The sequence below is a fragment of the Opisthorchis viverrini genome (assembly GCF_000715545.1).
Source record: "Opisthorchis viverrini unplaced genomic scaffold opera_v5_271, whole genome shotgun sequence".
NCBI classification, from domain to species: Eukaryota; Metazoa; Platyhelminthes; class Trematoda; order Opisthorchiida; family Opisthorchiidae; genus Opisthorchis; species Opisthorchis viverrini.
In genome coordinates this window covers 454,133-475,784 of record NW_008751929.1, presented here as the reverse complement: position 1 = coordinate 475,784, position 21,652 = coordinate 454,133, and the positions used below count along the sequence as shown (strand labels likewise).

Here is a 21,652-nt window from a genome sequence, read left to right as displayed (position 1 = left end):
AAAAGGCGTGCGATATATATATATATATATATATATATATATATATATAACTTCGTTGCCATTGTGGATTAGTGATTGAATATAAAAAAGTCCCTCGTTCCTGTTAGTAGTCCAGTTTCTTTCAGAAAGGGTTCACTATTCAGCTCGATGTGGATCAATGGTTAATGCGCACACCGGAGCGTCCATTGTTGGAACTTAACTTGGACATCTTGACTGCTCCGTGTAGTCTTGAGCAACATGGCAGTACCTCAGCTGTCGTGCTTCCTTCGAACGGCATGGCAACGCCGAAAAGATGTTATAGATGGAAGATCAATATTTATTTTGTTATTATTAAGTTAGCTCAGAACCAATCGGAGTACGTCCATTGAACGAGCGACACGCGATGTGCTGGTGCTCGATAATGTGTAGAACCAAATCGTACGGGGAGGATGCACGCTGGGAAAGTTCTCTCAGTGGTTACTGGGTTTAAAGTTTTCGTTTCGTTTACCTTGAATGTTACTATTTCCCCACTGACTGTCCCACTGGATTTCCTTCAGGTTTAAAGTGATTGGCGCCACCAAGTATGATGATAATACCTCAGTCAGCAAATGAACAAACAACTTATTAACTTTGTCTACTTGCAAGAAGCTGATGTATTCAATTTCGTAATTCGGACAGTCAGGATAACACGTGACTGCGTTATAACCAGTGCACCACAAAGTAAATGGAATAGTCGGCTGTGAGGTGTTCCACTGTAGATTATGTTCACCGTTTATGCACACATTCTCGTTCAACCTGAGAGGAGAAGCGGCAACTGAAATGTGGCCGTGTCGTTCCATTTACTTTGGAATCTGTTTTCCTCTGATAAAACAAATCACTTGCTAGGTACACTTTTTCCTTACGTTCTTTTTATTTGCTGTAACTAGAACAACTCCCTAAAATACACTTCAGTCGAGTTTCGGTCATGTAAATGAGGTCATTCTGTGTCGAATAGCCTAAAAGTACTGTACAGCTGTTTCACTGTTGTCAGGATCCATCATCATTTCGTATCTCACGAATTTCAAGGAAGATTCGAACTCGCAACCTTTCCAATAGCACTCCAAGACTAAACCCGTCGGCCGTGGACGGCTGGTCACATTTACTCATTTACAATAACTCACATTTGGACTGGATACACACCACTCAAAACTCTTCAAGCTCCCAGCTGTTTTTATTCATCCCTGGTCGTTTTGCTGGCTATTTGTATTTTTTTTCTCGTGGTAGAAAAAATCAGACGTATAGAATGGATGGGATTTCTAGTGATCTAATACAGACAGCATTGGACCCGATGCACAGAATAGAAATTCTTTGGAGTCTGTTTCGAGGAACCAGTATAAGGTACGCATGATAACCCAAAATGAGTCAAAATTCCAAGTGGATTGCATTTTCAGGGTACTGAATGCTTATTGCAGACGCAAAAAATTTGGAAGTGGGCGATATTTTTCCAGTTCTTTGGAGGCGAATCGCACCTCCTTTCCCCAGTTAATCTGTTTTGCACGTCTGAGAAATGCGCACACTCTAGGTTGGAGGTAGCTGCTCTGAGGCAACTCAAACTTGGGTCATGACTTAAATATGACCGTTCAGCTCCGGCAATGGTCAGCGCCAATCCTCCTTTGGCCGCGTGGTTCTGGTTTTAACTGACCCTTCTAGTGTTGAATCCCTTGAAGGGAGCCCATTTGAGTTGTGCGAGAATGCATTCCATGGTTTGCAAGCACTTACTACTGCTTACCGTGCAATAATATTCACCTAGTTATTATCTCCTCTGCACCTCCGGTTTTTTTTTGGAACACCAACATTGACTATTTCCCTAGTGTTGAATCCCTTGAAGGGAGCCCATTTGAGTTGTGCGAGAATGCATTCCATGGTTTGCAAGCACTTACTACTGCTTACCGTGCAATAATATTCACCTAGTTATTATCTCCTCTGCACCTCCGGTTTTTTTTTTGGAACACCAACATTAACTGACTATTTCCCACGTCAAAGAAGATTTCACCCATTTTCGGAAAACTTGTCCTTTACAGTGCATTTGGACCGACGCAGTCCAATAGTTTCATTGTATTTTGTCCGTTTATTCACCGATCTTGGCTACTGAAATGAAAGCCACCAAGCGACGCAACTCGGGCTACCCATATTTCGTAACATTGTCCGTTTTCATCCTCTCCGAGCATCTTTTCCTTCTACGGCATAGCGTCTCATTTTTCTTTTCTGGTATATTTATTTATCCTTCATGGCTATCAGGTATTGGACTGGTCCTGGCTGGAGCGTTCACGACCGCCTGCCAAATGATTGTCGAGGAGGTATTCCTAAAGAAGCGTGGCTTCCATCCACTGCAGGCTGTCGGCATGGAGGGTGTGTTTGGTAGTCTTATGATGATTTGTGTAAGTTTCGCGGTCCATGTTTTATTTATTTATTTTTTTATTTTATTAGTTGTATGTAGTCTTATGATGATTTGTGTAAGTTTCGCGGTCCATGTTTTATTTATTTATTTATTTAATTTATTTAGTTGTATGTGTAGCTAGTTTCATGATGTTTGCAGTCACTGTCATAAGTGAATCGATCCACCACGTATAACCTGAAAATAATTTACAAATCGATGCCCCTCCATGCTTCCTTCGGATTGCATCGTGATTGTGTAAGACAAAATTTGAATGGTTTTCTTCCATCAACTTCAGCATTTTCTCCAGGTAATCCCACTACTTACACGGGTTCGGTGTAGGTTTCAACGCCTTTGTGTCTTATAGCTCGGATCCTCAGTTTACGTTCGCCTTCTTCTTCACTCAGAGTCAATTATTGTCGGTGCCAATTGAGTTCCAACTCCACGGTAATCTAATAGATACGTGTTCCTGTGAACTGTAGAACCAGTAGTATGAACGAACAAACAAACCTCAATGATCGGATTGTTTTCACACACCACCCACTCAGTTTTGCACTGGAAAGTTCGTTGAATCGTGTAGATCTGGTCTGTGGACTGATGTATCGAATGATTTACCAGTTATATATTCTCAGATGCTTCTCAGATCATTCTCATTGATTGGTTCCCGCAGTGTCTTGTTCAGGAAAAACTCTGCACGTCCACCATCACCTGCAGTGTCGTAACTTTGAAATGATGCTCATTCCTTCTTAATGTTTGACATCCTGTGTGCTTCCTTAATTAGATGCTGGCAACCGTAAGCGTGCAACCCAAGCCGAAGAGGTTAAATGATCTCAGATTCGAATTCACTGCCACGTGTTCTTTTTCGAACCTCTCTCTAAACTCATTCTTCTGTTTTAACCTTTCCGAATTCGCATTTTCTTTGTCCATCCGTCAAAGGGAAGTGTTGTGTTCACTTTATCAGTTCAAATGATTTCGATCAGGTTCAGAACTAACTAGAGAACCACTTGATAAACCTTTACTTACACTCAAATCGCATGTATACCTTCGGGTTCGGGATCAGATACCAAACCAGAATCCTACATCCTCTCTCGTCACAAGCTACGGTAGCCATTGAATGGCTCTACGTTTCCTGGTTGGTTTGACTCAGGCGTCCATTTTTCTACCCATTAATTGGGATTTTACACGTTCTCAAGTTTGACGGCGTAAAGTTCAATTACTGCTGATACGCATTGTTTGGCACAACCGCTCTCACTGAGCTGGATGCTAAGCCTGGTTTTCACCCATTCTAACCGAAGTACCATAAGTCGCAGACCCGGATGGGGTGATTCCACTGCTACTCTCTCTATATTTTTTCTAGAGTTATGTTTCGATAATTCGGGTTCAAATAGTGTCGCTACTTCGTTTCGACTCAGGGTGGGCGTACACGTGGCTTTGGTCAAAGGGCGTAAGTTAGCCTGTCTAACTTACTGTTCGATGAACAGTCCATAGGTTACGTTTACGTACATTTTACCGGAATTTCGCGCACATGTTACGTAAAAAGTACACTTACACTACCACACCCTTCGTAGTTCTATTATCTGTACCCTGTATATTTCGCTACCAGCGAACCAAAATTGTTACAGTCTTCCAAATCAACAGTTCGATTGGTGCCTTTATATTTCCCTATGTATTCAAGTTGGGACCAATGTCATCATAGCTGGGCTTACCTATATCCGAACCAAACCAGACAGTAACACTCAAAGATGACAAGACAATCACTGACCACCGTCATAGGCTTCTGGTCAGTTTGAAGACAAGAGATATGCAGACGAGCAAAATCTACCTTTTCCACTGACAAGCCATTGATGATCACCATTATTGGTTGAGGATTTTGGGATCGTACGGCCCTAACACCGCAAAACCCCCCTTGCTATGTGTCACTTCCAAAAAACGATTGCTTTCCACCGCATCCCTTTTCTAAACTAAGGGGGCACGACAAGTCCCTTTTACTCTGTTGACGGTGGCTTCTTGAGAATGAATTCTTTTCTACCTATGTTTTCACATATATTCAGGTAGCTACTCAAGTTTCGTATCAAGAATACGAATAGATTCTACTTGGGGTCCTTGTTTAGTCTCCGTGATGTGGTTTGATCAGAATCAAACGAACTTCAATCGACCCTGTTTCTGTAAAATATCCTTAATTGGATAGCGGGTTACGTAATTCACTTGATGCGCGGCAGTCTCTCCGCAGGCGTTTCATATTCTCCAACCTTCTATTTGCAGCGATGAGCCGTTGTGGCATTGGACCAAGCGTTAACCTCTTTCCTTCTCCCAGTTTTCGTGATAATGAACTGTGCCTTTTAGTTCCGGTACATGACCGGGTAAGACTTGATCAGTGCAGGTTGTGGAGTTTGTTTTTAGTGTCACTCTGATGACTAACTTCTCGTAGTTTCTTTCGCCTTGAATATCTTTCCTCCATACCACAGTTATGAGACGTTCCAGTAGGTGCCGTGATTTTTGGATTTTATCAAGAAATGTTTCCGTCGACAGCATTTATTAAGTTCTTCAGTCTAACGAAGTCGTTGGTAAAACATCCTCGAGTAAAAATAAACTTAATGTTGACTTGCCGATACTGTCGGATGGGCTTTTTCTGAATTTCACTGTTGGCTACTTGCAATCTTTTATCTTGTATTCCTCTTCTACGGATTCCACAGGAGCAGCACATAGTCGTCTCTCACACTGTTCAAAACATGACATGGTGATGCTTTTGAAGAAGCTTTTACTGGACATATGAACCCATGTTTCATGGTATTCGAGCGAACCTGTTTTGCCACATTAGTCGCACTTTGGGTGTCGTCAACCATTTTAGTAGGTTCATTCTCTGGTAGGCCTTCTGTAACTCATTTGGACGTTTGGAAGACCCCTGAGTTAGTTGTTTGAAGTTTTGCCCATGTTTTAGGCGGCAAAAACAAAAATTTACATTCAGATTTATGTCTGGGGATACACTACTGTCATCCAAGTGCAACAGGATTTTTTTACTCTCTGGTATCGGACAATTGTCCCACGTCTCCAACCAGAACGCAGATATTCTATCGACCAGCCGTATGTTCCTTTTTGCTTCGATTTCAACACTCCATCCAATAGTTATGAATGGAGTGTCGAACGCAATTAGTGTCGCTGTTTCAGTATCTGTCGGATGCTCAGTGTGATCGATGCATCCTCTTACAGGACGGAACCCAGTTTGGTTCTCACGGATTTGTCTTTCCCTGTGAACCCCCGTGAACCTTCAAAGGATGAAACCAGAGACCGCCTTTGATGCCACCGCTGTCGGACTGATACCACGGTGGTTTTCACACAGCGTCTGTGTGCCGTTTTTGAAGTTAGGGATGACCTCTTCTCTTCACTTTATATCGCACCGATCGATATTTATTCGAAATGACCAATTCCTTTTGGATATGATCTTCATGAAAAGGGTGCTGTATCCAGCAGCACTTACTTCTGCATATTTGTGGCCAGTTTGGGAATTATTTTTGGTCACAGCTGGTTTTGAAGTTTCCAGGGGGCTCATACACCTACCCTCCGTGTTGGTTGTCTTTTGGTGTAGGTAACACCTTCAGTCTTCTTACGGTCCCAAGGAACGGCATTTCAAAGTTTAGGTTTTTAACTGAACCCTGTTAAAAACTACCGGTTGTTTAACAAGCCATCCTGAAGCGATGACTTCTCAATCGGTTCCAAGGTTTTTCCATTTGACTGAAAACGACATTTCGTGTTTAGTCTCGTCCGCCATGCAAGTAAGCTTGCAGTCAATTCTGTATGGTGTGCGTCACAGTGGCTACGATTGTCACCTCCTATAGTGGAGCAGCACGTGATACCGTACTTGGAGTTTTAGTGCATATCATCAAAACATGTCAACTTTACTAACACTATCGTTTTCGGTATACGGCTGCATGTTCACCGCGTTAACGACCCACTATCCCGTTAGGCCAGATCATCACCCTGTCCATCATCCAAAGGTGAATCAGTTAACCAGCAGACTTTTGAGTGTTTATCAGACTGAACGGTGATAACGGTGTGGACGAGTCTGTGAACCGTGGCCGCTAGAACTTTAGCGGCTTATTACATGCTGAACATTGCAGTGAATCAATTAAATGGGTGTTTGGAAAGTACGCTATTTGCTCAGTCCTATGATAGAGCCTGCACCGAAGAACATGTGTGACACACCAAGCGGTAATTTCTACCTGCTCTCGGAGTCTTATATCTGTATACCCCGATCAGCCGAAACACTGGAAATTAGTAAGCGCTGGGTCAGTGACAACTTCCGTAAATAACCATACCGTGTATATTGGGTCGGTAACTTCTGTACGGGTATGTCGTTTAACTCAAGATTCATCAACGTCTAATGGACGTCTACTAGCTGAAACTATTGGAAGACCCGGAAAAAACGTCATAAAAAACCGGTAATATTACGAAACCGAAGTTGAACAGAAGTGACGAATCCGTTTCCGGTTCTCAGATGCTAGCGGCCTCATTCAGATGACATTTTGGGTACTCGGAGTTCAAGGTGAAATGGACGTCCATGAGTTTTCATAAAACCATGGCTGGCATTCTAGCAGCCTGTCGAACCACATGGTGCAGCGTTATACCACCGAAAGCGCCAGTAAATAAGGCTTCAGATTTCTGCCACACGTTTTCTGACGTAATGATCGAAGTGGAAGACTTTAAAAGCTCACTTATCACTACTGGAACTTACAGTATGTGCACTAGTAAGATGTCCGTGTCCATACCCAACAAGGGCGATGGTTTCAGACACGCACATCCTATCAGTCAAAACAGTTAGACGTGCTTGTGTGTCGTCAGGGTCCTTGTTCTTTCACCTATTTATACTCCTTAACAATCAATATCTGGGTTGTCGTTCGTCGATGTTCATACGCAATTAGACTTCCATTTCGTTCGTATTACTATTTGCCATTAGGATGTCAACAGCCTGTTTGTGGACCGGAATTTTTCCTCAGCTCAAGATATAGCCGTGGTTGCATAATAGAAGTTAATATGCACAACTCTTCATGAACTGATTCATTTTCTAGTCCCGTTTGTGTCGCCACAGCGATACCACCACACGTCACCCACTGTTTCGCCACACATCCTCTAAGGTATCTCATTATCTCGCCCACAGATTGCTCTTCCAGCCGTACATTTTATTCCTGGGAACGATCTCAATGGATCCTACGAAAACGTACTGGATGCTCTTTACCAGATGGTCGATAGTCCATTGCTGCTGGTCAACTGCATTCTCTACATATTTTCTATCGCACTGTTTAACTACTTTGGACTTTCAATCACTCGATATTTAAGTGGTAAGTCCGCTTTCTAATATTTTGCTGTTTTATTACTATATGGGGTGTCAATGTGTTTCTGGCTGCTGTGCCATTTTTTGTGTTCCCAGACGCTTTGTGGCATCCTTTTTTGAACTTCTCTTTGTGTCGCTCCCCATCAGCAATCTTTGTTGGTGTTGGCTTCTGCCTTCGTGGATTACCTTGCTCGACTTTGGTTATCCACTGTGAACGCTTCAAATGCCCACACACGGCGGTCATTAGCAAGGCTTTCGTGTTTTCCAACCAAATTTCGGTTCAAATGGAGTGGGCCGCAAGCGTGACCATTCAATATCAGACTTGATTATGCCAACTAGGCTGTGATCATTGTTTCAAAAGATTGTCATGGTCATACAGTAGCGAGACCCTGGTGTTCAATACCGTCGGTGATTATACACTGTTAAGGTCTTTTCAATCAACAGATGCTCGTTTAAACTCTTTACACACTGCTGTTCCTACCGTACCGTCAACATGTGAGGGTGTTCGCAACATCGTATAGTTCTGTTACTTCGAGCTGTCTGTTTTCGGTCAAGGTAGATCTTTTATTGGAATGGGTCACTCGTGCTTTATATGGCACTGTCGGTCTAACTTTGGACGCGTAACTGTGTTTTGCTTATCGTGTGCCAAACGGAGTCTAGTGCCGATCTGTCGCTTGATGAAGGGCCATGTGTTACAACTACACACCAGTCTTGATATCATATGTTTACGAAACACTCGGTGCCTGTTGTTCAGCTCTTGTATGGATCATACATTCCAACCTCATCTAGTTCTTTTCAGCGTTTCATTTGATTTCCTACTTGGGCTGTTATGCGTCCGGCACGCAATTGGCCAAACTGCCTAATTGACTTGTCGGATAACGGTGTTCTGAACGAGGTGATGCTTTAGCTGAACAGTCAACCATGAGTAAGTGAATCAGAAGAGGTTCACCAGTCCAGTGTTTGTGAATCCTCGATTGGTTACCCATTGAGCGGCTCAATCTGAAATTATAGAAGGTTGGTCTCTTTATGAACTCTATTTTCTGATACACATTGTTGAGTTATGCACACATCTGGTGATTATCTTTAAGCTCGAGGTAAGTCAGTTTTTAAGACGCAGGATAGTCATCCATTCTTGGTTCAAACTTATCCCCAAATTTTCACTACTTGTGTAAAAGCTTGAGCGAACTAATGGCATCAGCCCCCATGCGTCCTTTCACAACAGTGCACTGCAGGGGTACGATAGTTTCATGATTTCACTTCATCGGATGTTCATGTTACTTTCCCTTCCGATCTCTCCCACCTTCCCTCGTTCAGCTGTCCATCGTACTCTTATTGATGCGCTACGCACCACGTTAGTGTGGTGCATCAGCCTAGTCCTCTACTACTCAACATCGGGGCGGTTCGGCGAATCTTTTGACGTGAGTTGGGGACTAATCCAAAGTGAGTCCAATGTTTGTTTACGTTGTGTCCTCAGGAGAGCATGTTTTCCCAATTTTTAAGCAGCATTTTTATATATATCGACCGGAAAGTTATCTACCGCGAGCTTCGTTTTCACGCGCTTTGGGGGCGAGATGGCTCAAGTGGTTAGAGCGCGAATTTACTGACCGGAAAGTCCGACCTCCGCCTCTCGACTTCCCCTGTCTAGGCTTGGGCAACCTGGCAATATCCCAGTCCTCATGCCTCCCTCGTGTGGCATGGCAGCTAAGCACCGGAAGGGTGCTACAGCTGAACGTCTTTACGCACTCTTCTCTGGTCAGATGGTATATTCAGCAGCACCTTTCCGTAAAGTAACATTCTTCGAAAATAGCTTAGCTGTGCAAAGCGAGTGAAGAACAGATTTTTAGACATTTTCTCCCTTTTGGGTTAATCGGTATAGAGCTCGCCCCAGATATGCAGCTCGTTAGCTTGTGGAAAGTGCGGCTATTTTGGCAGCAATGACGGACCATTTGATAACCACGTTCTGTTTTCATACTCTTTCAGTCGACGGTTTCGCATGCCTGATTATTGGCACCTTGATTTACAACAAAGTCATGGATGTATCATTTATTTCGTGTTGTGCTGAACCCGATTCGATCGGAGATCCCGAATTTAACAGTGAGATCACAGAGACCCCTCAGGAACAAGTCCATGAACAGAGGACGAGCCAAATATAATCAGAAATCCTTCATTTCCTGGAGTTCCTTCCCGGTCAGCCGTTCAGTCAGGAAGTTGTCGATTTTTTATTCTCGGCTCATTTGCTGCACCATTTGATTGGGACGATCTTACTGGTATTTTTAATCCGTCTTTGTTCTTGTATTTGCCCATGCATATCAGTATACACAATTTTTCACTGCCTTGTACTTGTACGTTCTCACTTCCATCTTTCTTGTCTTTTTACACTTGTCGGCCGCCTAGTCTTTTTGCACAACTGACCCTCGTACTATTGCGTAGCCCATGGCCTTTCCGCATATTTGCCAAAATGATTTATAGTTTGCCGTTGCCTTTTTGTATTTCCGACTGTGTTCCAAGGTAACCTCAAGCCAATGGATGCCGGTCCCATAGAAGAGACGTTACATCTTTTCTCCCGACATCAGTACTGTGTTTACGGTCACATGACACCATTTTCCCGAACGATTATTCATAATTTGTAGATAGTGCGGAGATTTTGAAGTTTTCATTGAAATTCCGCCTTGTCAGTCTTCGCCGAAGGTCAAGAATCGTCGTACGGCTTCTGAGAATGCTCACGAATCGCTAGTATAGTTAGAACCTGTGATCTTCCGGTTAACACTTGAACGCTATATCACTCGACAACGAATGGTCGAATAACATAAACAACTTGCTTTCGGACAGTCGCCTTTGCATCACTTGACCCTGTGTTGACCGACTTCTCGAGTGACCACTCTGACAGAAGATTCGTGCCGCATTCATGATCTTTCTACCCGAGAAAACTACTTACAACAAAACGAGAAATACACTCATTTGCAAATCAATTTGTTTTTCACGAGAGACTCAACTGAATCTCTCGTTTATGATATTCTGCAACTGAAAGTGCTGTACACAGGCCGCCTCATGATTCAGTTAGCACGATATTCGAGATATCGCAGTATATTTTCATAAAGGAAACTACTCACAAGGTTGCTGAAGAGTTGCTGTCGAAGGGTTTTCAGCAATCTTGTGAGTAGTTTCCTTTATGAAATTACTTAAATCCTGTTTGGATGTGATATTGCAGTTAAGGTCGTTCGATTATCGTACTTGCCCTTGTCCTAGTTCAGGTCTACATTTTTACTCAAGGAATTCTGGTCGTTCGAGGGGGTCGCCCTGAAGGCTTCCGTGCCACTAACCGTTCGGATGATATGAATTACATAGGAAGTCTTAATTGATTAGTACTGAAACCCAAGTGATGCCAACCAGTAATTGGATAGCATGTAGCTTGGTGTGAAGGCACAAAGACCGCTAAAAAGTGTCGTTACTTTGCGTGTAACCTATCACCTTGAATTGGATATGTGTGCTCTTCCTTGTGTTTAGCTGGCAAAGTTTCTAGATACACTGTCATGTCGTCCCTGTGTTGTCGATATCGAATCCATCTCTGAGTAGTCTAATACCATGCCCCTTCCGTTCCCCATTTCTTCATAACCGATCCTAAAGTAATTTCCATATTGCAATTACGTAAAACGTCAGCGCAGAAGAGGACTAATTAGTTGAACCGCGTTGTTCAGGCTCACGAGCTTCTTCATTTCCACACTGTACTTGGTCTTCCCAAAAGCAATCCAGGTAAAGTTGCCATTACGTTATGCAACATTACTTCAGTGTATGAGCATTAGCTTGGGCGTCCGACAATAGGCTGAGAGAATTGAACATGCTTTGGACCGAGGCCAACTTCCTTTGTTGTCCCGACATGGTTCTTCTTTGGATCACGACTTCTTGTGTGGTTTATTGCCGAACCTGGCCTAATGGCTACACTGAATTCTGAATGAAATCCGACTTATAGGTGCGACTATTTTGGATTCGCTCAGTTCAGGGTTATAGCTATTACTATTAATCCCAGATTGGAGAGTCAAAGTTTGACTAAACACGTCCACTCGGGCAGCAATAAGTCTCTATCCGTACTTTTTGTGTTTCGAGAAGCGATTTTTATAAAAACTTGTCTGGCGCACTACACTAAACCCAAACGTCCAAAGCGGGTTTCAGGTCTGATCGTGATGACCTGGCTTTGTTCTACAGGAATCGGTGTTAGCCATCTATTGCTGTTGTCGTCACTGGCCGAAACTTCACTTACACTTGATAAGCTCCTCTAAGCGTGAAAGGCTTGTGGCTGATTTTTCCAACCGAAACATCGTCACCAATGGGTTAGGGCATGTACTCCGCATGCCAGAGGAACGTCTGTCTCGCAGAATTCTGTTCACCTAGCCCTGTGCTAAGCGGAATTGGCCATGAGGTGGCCTAGCAACGGAGTATAAAAACACAGACCAGTAAACTAAGTCGGATCGCCAACTGTCACCTCTCTGGATAAGGAAACCGGGACTTAACTCACTCATGGCTAATGACACTGGCATAAATGGCCCAATCGCGCAGTCAGTTGCGCTCGTGCATCAAAGCCGTCACCTTCAGTGTGTAGCTGCCCCGTTCCTGAACTAGTTGAAAATGCCGTCGCCTCAACCGTTTGGCTACCTGTGGCACGCTCTCCCACCTTCCGATTATCCAACCTGAAGCAGATGGAACCAATGCACCCATGGTACATGATCTATAGCTGATAAATTGAAACAAACTGAATTTGAGGTCATCATGGATGTAAACCTTTTGAGTCCATCACGAGAGAAACTTGTCGCAGCAGTCAATATCCGAATCGAGCGACGAAATCAGATCTGTCCCAGCCTCTCCCCTCATTGGACTCAGTGGTTAAGGCGCAAAATTACTGACCAGAAGATCCGTGTTTTGAGCCTATCTCGGGTGTCTCGACTGCCAGTGTCTAGGCTATTGCAACCTGGCGCAAGCTCGACACTCATGTTTCCTTCGCTGGCACGGAGACTAGGCACCGAAAGGGTGTTACAGCTGGACGATTCCCCCATGCAAGAGAACTATCAGTTAACTACTTTTAAGTGAACTTGTCGAAATTATGGATTGCTTCTGCAATCCATTCCTCCATTTTGATTCTTCACCGTACGCATTCTCCAGTCTGAAAGTGAGCTGTGCCGTCGAATCAACCATACTAGCGTATGCTTGGTACATGGTTCTAAGCTGACTGACCGACTAGTCCGTATGTACTCATTTTTAATTGTGAATACAATCAATCAACGGTCTGAATCCCAACTGGCCTGATAATCAGATACGGTAGAATCATAACAGCCATTGACAAGTGTTTTCCTCGATTCACATTCGCCTGGACTCATAGAGTTTAGCTGCGTGCTATGCGCATGGTGCGATGAGCTAATAAACTAACGAAGTCAAGCAATGTTTTGGGTGGTTTGCCTAGGTGCCTGTCATTGAAAAAAATCATTCGATCGTAGCACCCTTTCGGTGCCTAACTACCATGCCACACGAAGGCATGAGGGCTGGGATACTGCCGGGTTGACTAAGTTTAGACAGGGAAAGTCGAGAGGCAGAGGTCAGGTTCGAACTACGGACCTTCTGGTCAATAAATTCGCACCCTAACCACAGCCATATCGCCTGTCACTGACGAACTGTGAGATTTTTTGTCTCAAAAGTTTTCCATCGAGGTCTGAGGAATAACGATGCAAATGGTTCTCAGTGTTCTCCAACCTAACTGCTAATAAGACCCTTGACTTGGCAGAGGAGTATGAAGGAGATCACGAAACGCTTGGGTGTTGTCGGTGCTACTCACCTTCCAGGATGGGGACCGCGTGATCCTCACTGTGCCTGGTTGGAGACACTACAAGATATGGCTGCCAACCGATGTCAGTGGCGTTCTTGTTGTCAGTTTCTATCCAGATTGCCTGAGTGAATGTGTGGAGGTGTAGGCACCTCGGGTGATTGTGTTAAGCTAGCACTAAATCCCTTCCCCGTCCACCTTTACTCTTTACAACAAGGCTTTCAAATAAATCATGGTTGTACAGCAGTGAAGCCGTGCTGTCGATGATGATGATGAATAAGGCCGTCTTCACAGTTGTCGAACACACTGTAAACTTACTCCTGAAGCTATTACTCTTTTGTACACTTTTCTCCTCGAACTATCCATTACGTTTGTTGTAACGGCTTTCACCAAAAAGATAGTCATCATCGGAAACTCTCCCCATTACACGTGGTGGATCACTTACAGATCTGTTAGAATACAATCAGATTACCAATAAAAAACTAGCATTCTCATGTTACTTAGCCAACAAACGGGGCTGTATTGTCTGTGCATTGCTTGAGTGGTTTGCGTTGTACACAATTTGATTACCCTGGGACTGTAATTCGCACTTGATGTATATTGGCTAAATCTATTGCGTGGCGCTCTATGGGTCCAAAACGGAATAAAACGTATGTCATCTTTTCAAACAATCTCCATGAATGTATCAGAAATCGTGTCGCGCGTGAGATTATACAAATGAAATGGGACGCACTGTAAAGTGCTCCTCCATTGGAGTGTGCGACGAATTCAAGGTTGAATTCCAGAGACATGGAGTTGTAACGTCCAAAACGGTTCATCAGGTAAGCTTACAACCTGCATGGTGTAGTTGGACAATCCAAGGCTTCTGGGTCACATTTCGGTGCTTTTATCCGCGGGTTCTTGACCCACATATACTCCTTTTGACGTCTGAATGTCGATTTTGGCTTTCCTACTCTTTTGACGCATGCGTTTCTCAATCGACGTTTGAGATTCCGTTAAGCCAATTGGCAGTAATATCGGATTTGTTGTCGGACCCGTTGTCTGTCGATTGATGTGTGCGTCTGATGGTAGGTGCGTTGGTAACCGGTTGGTATCTGTTTCCGGTAGATGAAAGAAGTGTGTTCCACTTGGTGGTGGTGACCACTTTTTGCATATTCTTGGGAACCTTAGCATATCCTGTATTTGATCTTTACCATCCTTCGCGTCTCCCCATGGACCATGAGATTTTGTGGCATTATTTCCTGCTCCATCCCGTTTGTTTCCAGCAGTTTCGATGGCTGGAAGTCGTGTTAATGTGGTCTGCCCTCGAGGACATGGGCGGTTGTCGGATGATGAATGGAAGGGGCATATAGAAAACCCTGCTCGAGTTGATTCACATATACAAATGTCACTTAGTACTGTTGACTTTTTCTGGTCATCTGCCCCGGACTCGAATGCACCGCCCATAGCTCGTAAGCCATTGACAGGATTGATCGATAAGCATTCAAACTCTTGTATTATCAGCTGTTCTTTCACGTGGGTATAAGTTAATGTTCAACGCCATGGGTTGTCCTGTTTAGTCCTAATGTTCACACCTTTAGGTTCCCATCTATCCAAAGTACTAGCATTAGCCACACAAGCCCGTGTGACTTTGGCTCGTCTAAGTACTGCAAGACGAAGCCCAAATGAGATCTTTCCGGTATCAGTCAGTCAATAATAGACAGCAAAACAGGCTGTTCATGAGGAACTAATATTCCGAAGTCTAGTGTGTGCCTTAGGTATGCTGTCTGACTAACCTTTCAATGAATTTCGCACATAAATTGCGTTTTTTCCATTCAGTCAGCCAGTCTGTATCGAAAACTAAATCCCGTAATGGTTACCCATTTTTTGGTCAACCGGAACACAGACTAATCTATCGGGCATACATTCTGGTAGAGCCTCATCATCTCAAGCCTGCGTCACCGACTCCCATTAGCAATTATGTGTCTAACTAACTCCTGAAATACGCCTCGTCAGTGACTGGATCGTTATTGGAAAACTTCAGTATATTTACAAACCATATTGAGAATTCACAGAGCATTGGGTTTGAACTTTTGAGAATTTGAGCACTATTTCATGAGAAAAGCAGGGCCGATAGGTCCGTGGAGGGGAATGGGTGGAAACTTGGCCATGTCGGTCGCATCCCTAATGGGCAACGCGAACTCGGTGGCACGAAGAGCTAAAAATAAAGACACCGAGAGAATCGAAGTGTAAACCCACTTCTCCAGTAACTGCGGCACAGATAAAACGATCCAAAAACAATTTCGGGAAGTGTCTGTCTGTTGATGGAGGGTACAGTCATCTTCAGTCGTGAGTGCGAGTTCGATTATCTCTTTAAATTCACATAATTAAAATCCCCTTATAATTCGGAGGGCTACTTCGTGGGTTTTAATTCTATATATGTCCACCACCGTTTTCGTGCTATTTCATGTACACCTTTTCAAAGAATATGTGTAATTATTCCCTGCCTTAGTTCCTTTTGTGTCTTGATATTCACGGGCCACACATAGGTCAACGCTGATCGATGTTCGAGATGTCTATATCTGGTATTTTTGAACTGAGCATTCGAGTCCTAGTCTTATGGGTCTTTTGGCTTGGAAGATTTTGCTGGGCCAGAAACTACTTAGGATAACCTGTACAACCGATGCAGTTAAACGAGTGACACATGTATGAGCGCTTTTTAACGTAAAATGTGTGCTACTAACACTGGGCATTGATGGTTATCTCCGTAACCAGTTTGAGGATGTTGGCCGCAATCTTAGGTGGGATTAGAAGGACGGTGACCGTTGGAATCCACGTGATTCAATACTACTTGATATTAACTACGAGTTTACAAGACTTCCGGATGTTCAGAGAGCATATGAATGAAGTAGAACGGTACCATGCATTCACTACGTCTCCCACGGCTCCGTGGGTCAGCAAATTTATTCTACTTGGAGTTCTTACTACTCATGAGTAGCTCAAGTTTTGCGCACAAACAAGCAGCCTTACAGATGCAAAAAATCCGGGGATAATCGGAGCAACTAAAGTCAGTATACTCTGTTGTCCGGTTGGCACCTCGTGGGAATCTCACCGCTTCCTAAACGCTGTCTCAAAGACAGTACTGACAGTCGCCCCTACCGATGAACAGCATAGTGACTGACACTGGGTAGCTGAATTTGGGAATCTCACCGCTTCCTAAACGCTGTCTCAAAGACAGTACTGACAGTCGCCCCTACCGATGAACAGCATAGTGACTGACACTGGGTTAGCTGAATTCCGCGAATTCTGATGCCATTCAACTGTCTGAAACCCTCCACAATCTTGCTCCGGTGGTAAAATTAAGAAAACCTCTGATAGATCCTAGCCAGACCACCAAGTGAGGACATGCTGTGCACTTGGTACAGGCGAAAGTTACTTTTGATCATTTGTTGCCAGTTATTTTCTAGCACAGTGAGGGTAGTATGCAGCTTCAGCAGAACAACTTGATGGATGGAGGACTAGCACGGACTCATATGCAAACAGACCAGTATAACACCCGCACTAGCTCCAGTCGCAACGAAATCAAGGAGCGATATGAAGTATTGTCCATGATTCATCATCTCAACAAGGGGACTTGCCAATTCAAGAATCAACTTCATGAGACTATTCACATTAAGTGGAATACCCCGAATGTGCTAGAACTTGAGGATGAGCTCATGGCTGTCCAGCACAAAATGAGTACCGTAAAAAATGGGCACACTTGTAACTAGGGCTAGATTGAAAAGCAATGCCAATTCTCATCCTCCCTGCTACATCCTTTGGAAATATTAGCGGCGTGGAACTGAATCGGCTGGCACTATGTAGCTTAGTTTTAATGGTGCGATGAAATTGACTTTCTTGTTGCTTTTGATGACTCACTTGATTCGACCTAAACGGGTTTCACCAATAAAAATTCAGTCAGCATCCATGAACACGGAAATCCGGTTATTTAGGTTTATTACTTTCAACCCAGCGGCACCATGGGCAATGTGCCGTTGCCCGTGAGAGGTTGCAGAACATGAACTGGAGACTTTCGAACTCATATGAGTGACTATGTTTACTCACATCATTTGGAAAACGGTACACTATATCCTATCCATGTAGCCAACGAGGAGAATTCGACCGATTCATTACGATTTGCTATCTTCTACTGGAAGTTCTGCGAAATAAGTGCCTGTCGCAACACGCTTGTGAGTACTTCTGTCCATTCCACATAGACTTTTTCATTTCATCCTTTACAATATCCTTCACTATGCTTGACAGCCGAAATCATGGCGTAATATAGTAGCGCTCTGGGTTGATACACCCACAGAAGTAAACCACTTATTTTGGCTGCTCTAAATAGGCCCACGAAGCAGTGATCACGCGTAATTTCATGCTACTGGTTTCCGTCAGTAGTTCGTAGAAATAACCAGGTAAATAGCGTTTCCGGTAGTCTGAGTATGCCTAACCTAACGGTGGTTATACAAACGGTCATGAAGACAACACTCGATGAACAATTCTGATGTTTCTGCGGAAGATCAATCGCGTACCTACTTGAGCACCCAAACCAACAGGTATTTATCCAGACCGGCGAATTTCATAACAGCAGTGATTTTGATATTCAGACTGGGATTAGATCTTCAGTTCTCCAGACGGCCTGTTATCTAGGGAGTTTTCTTTATGAAAATATACTACCATATCTCGAATATCGTGCCAACTGAATCATGAGGCGGCCTGTGTGCAGCACATTCAGTTGTGGAACATCATAAACGAGAGATTCAGTTGAGCTTCCCGTTAAAACCAAATTGATTTGCAAATGAGTGTATTTCTCGATAGGGAGTTTTCTGTTCTGTTGGTAGCGTCCGGATGACATTACGCATCGTACTCAGGATTAGGACAATAATTCAGCAAATTCCTCTGGTTTACCCTATTCGGCCACAAACTTATCTGACAACTTATGACAGTATCTGTTTTGCTGCACTATGTGGAACTTTTCACGGAAAGATATTGCCACCGGATTCAGATTTCCATCCAGTAACGGCTGTAGTGACTTTTCGCACGGCGATTCACCTCTCATTTTAATCATCGGTATATTGATAGTTGGAGTATATGTGAGTCGTTAGCTTGTTCACTGAGACTCAGTAGAAGTCAGTTTACCGAACTGTTCCAAAGTTGTCCGTTAACTAGTAGGCCGTCATTAGAAGTCGCAATTCGCCGACCAATTCGGGTTCAGATGGGTTCAAATGGGTCATGCTCTGTGTCTTGCTGTGCAAATTACCATCCCGCGCCACACAATGGATTCAGCTGGGTTCCGGGCGAGTCTCCTGTCGAAAACAATTTGGTATGCAGTTGAGCGCATTCCGCTAATTTCATGAGATTTGGGTTCAAGTAGTACATAAGCTTGACAGAAAGTCGGATACTGTGCCCACTGAGCTCCAAGAGGGGTGATACTAGTCATGCGTTTGTCTACTTTTTATGAAGGCTTCATTAAGTAGGTGATAAGTCAACGTTCTGTAAAACATTTGTGTTTGTGTTGCGGTACGAATTTCTCGTCCAGGGATCTTTTTTGTATGATGGAATCTTTCAGTAAGAAATCAGGACGAGTTCCGCAGTTTACATTCCCAGTCAGGTCCCCTCCTCAAGGATACATCTCAAGGAGGATTGATTTTCCAAGATACCATAAACTCCATATCTATATAATCGACTGAACTGTGTAATCTATGAGGACTTGTCGCATTCATTAGAATGTTCAGTTCTGTCATTTCAGCGCACCCTTTTAAAAGTGCTAGTTGCAATCAGCTTATGTGTGATGATTCCCAATTCAGTGCTCGTTGATCCCCTATTTCACCAACTTGTCATGCCATCTATAAACTGAGAACTGGCAACACTTGTTCCTTGGTGACCACACCCGTAACATGTGATTAACACGATAATCGACATGGGAACCATCTCCTGAGCCAAAGTGGCGACCACGCACGTCAAATTTCGATGGTGCCAACCTCCAGTTAGTTGATGTCAAAACCGCTTGAGCTGTGGGTACCCGTATAGTTGATATAGAACTCCGCCTCTGTTCAAACAATTCGACATGTAAGATGAGACAGGTGTGGAGTTTTTCCCCAATTCCGATGCACGGAACCCTCCACAGATTGTTCGTAATATTCTTCGATGTTTTGTTAACTTCATGGTGTAGGTGAAGTGAGAATTGATTCCATTCAACTAACAGTGTGTTTTGGTCGATTTCCAGAGAGGTGATGAACTGGTTGGTTCGTGTAAAAGAAACAGTTATGTGTGTACGGTACGGGTGGAAAATGACCCTATGCTAAGGTGCATGTTCTAAAACCAGTTGGACATGACTGTTTCTCCTGCTGTCCGTCAAAGCAACACCAAAATTTATACATATTGAAGAAGTTCTATAGGTATTAATCTCCAAATGGGGCCAAATTTTACAGGTCACTCGAAATGACGAAATTCGTGGCTGATATTCTGACGCAGAACTCGTGACACCTATGGAAGATCGGCAGCAAAATTAATATTATTGAGTTGTGTATTATACTCTTTCTGTTTCAATGATCTTTTGAGGGAATGAATCATCGGAACCAAAGCGAAGAGGCTTATCCGCTCCTCCAAGCTTACTTACTGTCGGGAAAAAATACTGTATTGCAAACGCTCAGTATCACTGATACCGATTTACTGTTCGATTTCTATTCTAAGCAGCTGATTTTATAAGCGCTTTTGACAAATCATTCTGTCAAATGGGTGATTCAATTTTCTCCTAACTTGATTTGGTTTTGTCAGTAGTTTAGTGACATTACGCGGAATCATTGGTTGGAAGAAGTCACAGCTTAGTGTGCGGACTAAACGTAACGAGCACAGGAAAGCCCGTTTTGTACAGGGAGTTGCTGATATTGGGTAGTTATCTTAAATAGCAGTATCTTCAAGATAAAGCGCTTAGTCGTTTGACTTTACCTAAATGGTTCAAACCTTGTCTTATTTGATAAGGTCTAGATGTCAGAAGACGAAGGCATTGATGTTGCTTTTCACGATGCACGAGTATGTCCTGGTTACGGGAATTCAAGAATGGTTTATTGATAGGTAGAATGCTTTAGTGGTTTGTAGGTCAGGTGGATGTCTGGTCTGGTGACTTGCTAGTGAACGTTTTGTCACGACATCACTAGTGCACTCTGGTGGGAGTTAAACTGGTTACAAATAAAGTTCACTTATCCCGTTAAAGAAGTCATTTCCCAGGAAGAAACTGCCCGTCAGTAAGAAGTTTAAGCATTTCCTGAAGGTTGAAACTTTCCGTATTGCCTCATCTTTTCAACGCAGCTACAAAGAGGAAAGAGAGGACACGAATGATTCGAGGGACAGTGCATCCACTTAGTTATGCAGGAGAGCGCGAGGATCCTTGTGTCGACACAAAAACAGAAATTGCATTCTTCAAGTTGGCTATCAGCTGAGAAGCTGAATGGATGATCAGGAAATGAAGCGTTCAAGCGACCAACAAGGACGATGTGCTTTCAAGACTCTCTTAAATTTCGTGAGATGCAGGCTGCTCATCATGCCAAACAAGGATGAGGTGGCCCTTCGGCATAGATTTGCTCCACTTGCAGATCGAATTCCCAACTAATATCCATTGAATCCTTTATTGAGTTCCTCCTCAACCCACCCCACTTAAGAACAACATAGTTTAGCTCCCTCACTGGATCCTGGTAGAAAGCTTTGTACCCCGGTACGGAGTGTTGTCACTGGTTCCACTTTTGTGGTATGGGGCATCCAATGCTCCAAAAGGACATAGTAATATTCAACTAGGTTGTTTCATTCCTGTGAGAATAACCGTAGCTGGTGGGCTTCAGAGTGAACTTTGACCTGTATACGGTTACTGGAGTTCCTAGCTCGATCCATGACGTTGTTTCATGGAGAAGTTCAACGGACAAGTGTACCTTAATATACTGGAAGCCTCTTTACACCGGTATATTGTCACTCAAAATCTTACAGCAGAAATAAACAGTTTACTTTAGTTCAACAGTTTTGATACTATGCATCTTATGTAAACACATATATACATGCGTATATATACGCATATATATATATATATATATATATATTCGTATATATATATATACGTATA

At 43.4% G+C, this 21,652-nt stretch overlaps 2 protein-coding genes across 2 annotated transcripts in view; one reads left to right on the top strand and one right to left on the bottom strand.

The window, feature by feature from the left end:
* The window catches only part of T265_09374 (hypothetical protein), a gene marked incomplete at both ends in the record, with an annotated part of 15,606 nt that extends 4,792 nt beyond the window's left edge, over nucleotides 1–10,814 (top strand). Inside the window, 5 exons of the mRNA XM_009175417.1 lie at nucleotides 2,257–2,396; nucleotides 7,545–7,725; nucleotides 9,033–9,158; nucleotides 9,699–9,812; nucleotides 10,606–10,814. Of these exons, the coding sequence (XP_009173681.1) occupies nucleotides 2,257–2,396; nucleotides 7,545–7,725; nucleotides 9,033–9,158; nucleotides 9,699–9,812; nucleotides 10,606–10,814 (770 nt within the window). The remainder of the gene's footprint in view (nucleotides 1–2,256; nucleotides 2,397–7,544; nucleotides 7,726–9,032; nucleotides 9,159–9,698; nucleotides 9,813–10,605) is intronic.
* Nucleotides 10,815–14,394: 3,580 nt separating this feature from the next.
* On the bottom strand, nucleotides 14,395–14,970 carry T265_09373 (hypothetical protein; the record flags this gene model as incomplete). The annotated part of the gene is made up of 1 exon (XM_009175416.1): nucleotides 14,395–14,970. The coding sequence occupies one exon, from the start codon at nucleotides 14,968–14,970 to the stop codon at nucleotides 14,395–14,397; it is 576 nt and encodes a 191-aa protein (XP_009173680.1).
* Nucleotides 14,971–21,652: the final 6,682 nt, after the last annotated feature.